The sequence below is a fragment of the Erigeron canadensis genome, chromosome 7 (genome assembly GCF_010389155.1).
Source record: "Erigeron canadensis isolate Cc75 chromosome 7, C_canadensis_v1, whole genome shotgun sequence".
NCBI lineage: Eukaryota > Viridiplantae > Streptophyta > Magnoliopsida > Asterales > Asteraceae > Erigeron > Erigeron canadensis.
In genome coordinates, this window is record NC_057767.1 from 34,007,331 (window position 1) to 34,013,261 (window position 5,931).

Genomic DNA, 5,931 nt, shown 5'->3' on the forward strand with positions numbered 1-5,931 from the left:
TTTCGATTGGATGTATCAAAAAGTATTAAGATATAGTGAGGTATTAAATTTAAAGATTGAAAATAAAAGTAATGTTAAGAGAAAGATAAGTGAAAATGATTATAAGTAATGTTACGAAGATATCAAATTTATTTTGAAAAAACAATATGTTTAACCATTCGATCATTTTTAGCCCTTTAGGTGTGGTGTTAATGACCGAAAATATGCGGATAAGATCTTCAAGAACAAGAAGTAATTATCTAGAAACACAAGGCTAAAATTGTCCAAAAAAACTAAAGTATAAAGTAAGATCCTTTTTAAAGAAAAGGGCTAGAGTTTCAAGAAAGACCCAACTCATTTCAAGAATTCAAATGTCTTCCGCTTGCAATGGACATAAGACAATAGCTCTTTGTAATAGGAGAGATTTTAGGATCAAATCTTGAAAGGACGGTTTTATTCCTAATTAGTATTTTGCCTTTGGGTGTTTAGCTAGGGGTTTTTCCTCTTACCGGATATTGAAGGATAAGAAAGTATATAAAACTAACTTACGCTAAAGCTTTCACTGCAATGATTAATCAACACCTTTTAAAAACAATTCAACAATTCAAAAATACACATGAGAATAAATTAAAAGACAAGCACAAGTAACTAGGTAAAAAGTGAGACCACATTACCTTGATTGCCCAAACATGGTGCCAAACTCAGATCCCAAATCTCACTTACCTTCCATACAACTATATACTATCTTCAAGTTAACTTTTTGTTAACATATCCAAATCCTTAAAATAAAACTCGTTTATTTCAAACTAGAAGATGAGCAAGCAGCATTATTGTTCATTTTCTACTTCTTATCTTTTTCATGTTGTTGTTCTGTTTCTGCTTCTAGCTCCAATAGTGACTGAATCGGCTGGTCGCTTGGGCTTTGTCTACTCTAGAAACAGAGGAAGATGCACTCCACAGTATGCTCTCATTCTTTCTAAATACATATACTAAGTTACATTATTCATTTATATATTTGGTTTTTCTTGATAAGTTTTAATAAGGTAAAATGAGTTATAGGTTACATAGACTTACGAACTTTTAAGATTGGACTAGACTTGTAGCTTGAATCTTAATATTACTAGTACAAATGGTGAAATTTTGTAGTAAGGACAACTTAAATACGCGATGGATCTTGTAAGTAATAGAGTGCCATTGTTGTCGGTTGTCACAATGTAGTTTAGATATGTCCATTAATAGTAACTCAATTGAACAAAAAAAAAAAAAGTCGAATGTGAAATTTGAATTGGGCCAAAAATTGGTGAAAAGTTTTATGTTAAATTCCTTTGGAGACGACTTAAATATGTTGTATAAATAGTAGTACCACGATAATCCACTAAGATTTAGTACAGCTTTTAAGGTTTCTACCTAAATTTAAATCTATCAACTTCAATCAGTTTTGAGTTAAATTGGTGTATCTATTCTCATTTGTTATCACAAAATCGAGTTGACTTGGACTCATAAAGTTATGGTTCGAGTCAACTCGATTACTAACTAACCATCACCATTATGATTGCTTCCTTAATAAATTAATTTGAAGGTATTGGAGCAGTAGGAGAGAGGCATGGCCGAGGATGATACCAGAGGGATCATCAATATCAAAAGTGTTCGGGTCTAGAGCTTATGAACGATATCGTTACGACCTGACCTTGTTGGAAGCAACGTCAAGGAACGACGACAAAGAAAACGTGTTTGCTCGGTTAGTTAAGGAATCCACAGCTGCCCTCATCAATTCCTATACCAGGAAAGGGTATCCCTACAGTGCTTGGGAGGTGAAGACTGCGGTTATTCAAGGTCTGGTTTCTAACGAGTCTGCTGCGTTCCAAGCCAAACGATTTTATGAGGCAAACCGGGCTTGTGATTAAGTTTAAAGGGTTTATCTAACTTGTGTCTTTTTAAAATTAAATTTTTTTGAAGTTCTAATCAAGTTATATTTTGGTCTTGTGAGATCTATAGTTAGTGCAATTGTGGTCTCATCTACTACTAAATCAAATGATTGTGTGTTTATCATTGTATTTCGAGCAATTGGTGTTCATTGCTATGTTTAATGTTTATATAGGCCAATTGGTCGATCAAGAAAAAACAGATCGAAGCGTTAATTTCACCCTATTACTTTTGACTGGGTGGATTCATCTTATCATTATCTATAGCGGGTCAACAGTCAATTGGGTTAAAAAGAAGTTAGCTAAAAAAGAAACGGGTCATATGGGTCAATAATGTTGAAGGTCCCCCATAAATTTTATTTTGTCAATGATGTTGAAATATGGCCCAACCCGCACCAAAAAACTTGTTTTGACCCAAAACCTTTTGAACTGTAGCTACCCGGCCATAAAATCAATCAAGAGAAAGTGTTCTTAAGATGTGGAATGACAAAATGCAATTCAATAGACCTGTCATTAGCTCCATTCCTTTTAGAACTTCTGGTGTCAGGAGTTGGTCCGTAAAATTTTGTTCTTCAACAAAACCAGAAATCGATTTTTAATTTTTTTAGTGTCAGATACTGAAACTAGTGACTATGTAGTGTGAAACTTGCCCATTATTATACCTCTTAGGTCATGATATCTCTAACCTTGGTTGACTTCAACCATCTCCGATCCTTATCTGGACAGCCTACCCCATTTGAAATCACTGTGTGAACCAAAAACGGGGAGCATATATAACATAGTTTTGATTTTAGATATTTTCGCTTATAATTAAAAGGTCATATGGTTGACTACCTCGTTCTGTGATAATTTCAGCAATGGAGGATCTGTCGATCGTTCGGTTTGACCACAACCAATTAATGCACCAACATAACATTGCGTTGGTGTCATCAAACAACAGACTTAGAGTACGTACAATAAGCAAGTCTTAATTTTAGCTGAAAATCAATGGCACACACTGACCTTTAAGCAAAAACTAACTAATCTATCGTTATATGATATAATTAAGACAATAAATAAATCTATTAATATATCATACAACAGATTTCTAGCATTTTTAATTAGCATAAACAAATTCACCTAGTGGTACGGTAATTAAACAGAATCAACGAGTTCATCAAACAACAATATCAACATCACAAAATTCCTAATCCTAAAAAATATACTAAATTACACATGTTCAGTAAAAGTTTTGGCATATAAATATATATAATGTATCAAAACTTCATTTTTAAAAGAACTAGAGTGACTAAAACAGCCGACAATATTGAAATTTGAAACAAATTAATTAACCACATCAACAAAACAAAATGTGAGATCAAAAGAAATTAAATAATATTACCAATTAATTAAGTCTTTTTATTCATTTCAATCATCACTTGGTTAACATTATAAGAGTATAAAAAGTAACTCCATTTGGAAAGCATGCCGTTTAATGATTAAAAAAGAAATAGGGGGATGCCATTTGCAATTGAAAAAAGTATTAACCAGGTTGTGTTCAACGTTAAACTTGTTTTTTGCCACTATTAATTTACTTTACCGACCTCCCTAATGTTGTTCCTTTCTGTCATTCCAGTCCACCTACTTTGACTCCCAAATTTATATCTTAACCTTATCTCCTTGTACACTTTTCAAAATCACCATTATTATTAATTAATGACTGAATTAGTCTTAACTCTTAAACTATTGTAGTATTTCTTCTATTATTGAAAGACAACTACTATAGATTCAAGTTACATTAATGTATGATCTAAGACAAACATTATTTAACCCATTCAGGTTTTAAATCCCGACATATTGAACTGTTATCCAAAGAAAAATGCGGAAGATTGTGTGTTTCTAGGAAGTTAATTTTAATCACTAACATAGAGTATCATTTTATAGTTATTAAGTTGATCGATACCGTGATATTAAATTTTTATTTAACAAACACATTTCTTTCCCTCTATTTTTCTTAGACATATTCAATTCCAAAGCGATATATGATAATACATGTAGTTTGTAACAAATCTAACTAAATTCATAATTCAAGTAATCATATATATATAAAACATAACATTGCTTTTTTAATATCAATATGCGCGTAAAGGGTTTGTATTAGAAACTTGTCTTTTTTATTTTATACGACGCACATCATGCATCGTCTGCTGATCAAGAATTGTTCTATGCTTTTGTTTTTAGTTCTATTAATTAATTCTAACAAAAGGTGTACGTAGTAAACAAGAAACTAACTAACGCTAATTAAGTTGGATTGATTAAATAACTAATTAACTCAACGTTAACTTTGGTGTAAAATCACAAGTTTAATTTAGGATTATAAATGTTATATTGTATTTTATCAAAGAATAATGGTTGCTTTGGACCAAACAAAACACAAATAGTGTTGTTAGAAACTATAATGTGTGTAAAACAAGACTACACTATCAAATTAGAATAAAAGGAAAGACATTTTGTCATCTTATTAGATATGTGTCAATTCCTCTCCTCTTGTGAACACATTGAACCAAAAGTCCATATCATCATGCACATTTGAATCATACCCACATCCACTTGGAAGTTGACTAATGTTTTCATGAACATCCGCCGGTAACTCGCCGGAATTCTCACCCGAAAATACCTCCGACCAAAACTCATCATCTATCTCCGGGAAGTTGTCAAAAACCATATCCTCCATCCACAAGTTATCATTATCATTAGTGCTTGTTGTAATTGATGATGAAATAGATGTACTTGAAGGTTGTGGTGAATCAAGTTCGTTATAACTCGTTTGCGTACTCAAATTTGTGTCGAATGGGGCTGAGCTCTCTAAATTATCCTCTTTAGATTCTTCAACATTTTGTTGAACTTTGGATGTGTTTTTATTAGGTTTAGGGTTTACTCGCTTCTTTAAATGTGTATGCCACACGTTTTTTATCTCGTTATCTGTTCGTCCTGGCAACTTTGCAGCAATAGCTGACCATCTGTAAATTATGTCATATTATAATATCAGTAACTTAAAGAAAAGCATAAAGACCGAAAACATGTAAAATTCGTATTTAGTCTACGATGGACAAATTGTAAATAATAATATATCGTAAATTCTTTTTATATATAACAAGATAGTTTTTAGAAAAATGCACACACCTATTTCCCATAGCGGCATGTAATTGTATGATAGTTTCTTCTTCTTCTCGACTAAAGTTGCCCCTTTTAATATCGGGTTTCAAATAATTAGTCCATCTTAGCCGGCAACTTTTCCCACACCTCAATAAACCTGAAATCGAAAAATTTAATTAGTTCTAGAAAGTTCTATATATAACGAAATATCGATATTGTAATATTTTTATATGTAAAGATGATCGGGTTTTTAGTAATAATTACCAGCTAGTTTAGGAAGAGCACGCCAATTGGGGTGGCCATGAAGGTTAATGTAATTGATAAGGATTTGATCTTCTTCGTGAGTCCATGGGCCTTTCTTTAAACCCATCTTTTGATCACAACATGGAGCTCTAACCATTTTTGTTATTAAATGTTAAGTTTTGTGTGTTTTGATATATATATATATCTTGAGTTCTTCAAGTTGAGGTGAGGTGAACAAGCTGATAGATGTTGAAATGGGAAAGGAATTGAGGCGTTAAATAGGGAATGTGGAAGAAGACGACAAATGAGGTAGCCAAAGTGGAGTGAGGGCCCTGCAGGCGCAGCCAAGGAAGGCAACCGAGTTGACTATGACTAAGCTAGCTAGTTTGTAAATATAATGTGTATATTATATTTTTATAGCATCATTAATCAGGAATAATGGGAATGTCATTCATTCATACGTATGTACACACATTAATCACGGGTTCATTATGATATATACCGAATGATTCTACCTCGGTTGTCTGCTGACTTGAGGTAAGAGATTTTATGTACATGGTTGCAAATTCGAGACTTTTAGTTGGATGGGGAGGCGAAAGTAAATTTTTAGGAAAAATAATCAACTTGGTTGGTGGTCCAAATACATATAAAA

General features: G+C 32.5%; 2 protein-coding genes across 3 annotated transcripts; one reads left to right on the forward strand and one right to left on the reverse strand.

Moving 5' to 3' along the window:
* Positions 1 to 637: 637 nt before the first annotated feature.
* LOC122608358 lies at positions 638 to 2,043 on the forward strand. Of its 2 annotated transcripts, none has more exons than XM_043781453.1 (2): positions 638 to 938; positions 1,571 to 2,043. In XM_043781453.1, exons 1-2 carry the CDS (start codon positions 793 to 795, stop codon positions 1,881 to 1,883), a joined length of 459 nt encoding a protein of 152 aa, XP_043637388.1. In that variant the 5' UTR covers positions 638 to 792; the 3' UTR covers positions 1,884 to 2,043. The 2 variants fall into 2 exon arrangements, with proteins under 2 accessions (XP_043637388.1, XP_043637386.1); XM_043781451.1 differs by having other exon boundaries at positions 639 to 938; positions 1,559 to 2,043.
* A 2,204-nt stretch (positions 2,044 to 4,247) lies between these two features.
* Positions 4,248 to 5,512, reverse strand: LOC122607349 (transcription factor MYB14-like). The gene is made up of 3 exons (XM_043780305.1): positions 5,301 to 5,512; positions 5,064 to 5,193; positions 4,248 to 4,900 (listed from the first exon to the last, which is right to left on the reverse strand). The coding sequence occupies exons 1-3, from the start codon at positions 5,434 to 5,436 to the stop codon at positions 4,402 to 4,404; spliced, it is 765 nt and encodes a 254-aa protein (XP_043636240.1). The 5' UTR covers positions 5,437 to 5,512; the 3' UTR covers positions 4,248 to 4,401.
* Positions 5,513 to 5,931: the final 419 nt, after the last annotated feature.

Coding starts and splice junctions, on each gene's coding strand:
- LOC122607349 (XM_043780305.1), bottom strand. CDS start 5,436: ATGGTTAGAGCTCCATGTTGTGATCAAAAGATGGGTTTAAAGAAAGGC. Junction 5,194..5,300: donor TGCTCTTCCTAAACTAGCTG/GTAATTATTACT, acceptor TTTCGATTTCAG/GTTTATTGAGGTGTGGGAAA. Junction 4,901..5,063: donor CATGCCGCTATGGGAAATAG/GTGTGTGCATTT, acceptor CATAATTTACAG/ATGGTCAGCTATTGCTGCAA.
- LOC122608358 (XM_043781451.1), top strand. CDS start 793: ATGAGCAAGCAGCATTATTGTTCATTTTCTACTTCTTATCTTTTTCAT. Junction 939..1,558: donor AGAGGAAGATGCACTCCACA/GTATGCTCTCAT, acceptor ATTAATTTGAAG/GTATTGGAGCAGTAGGAGAG.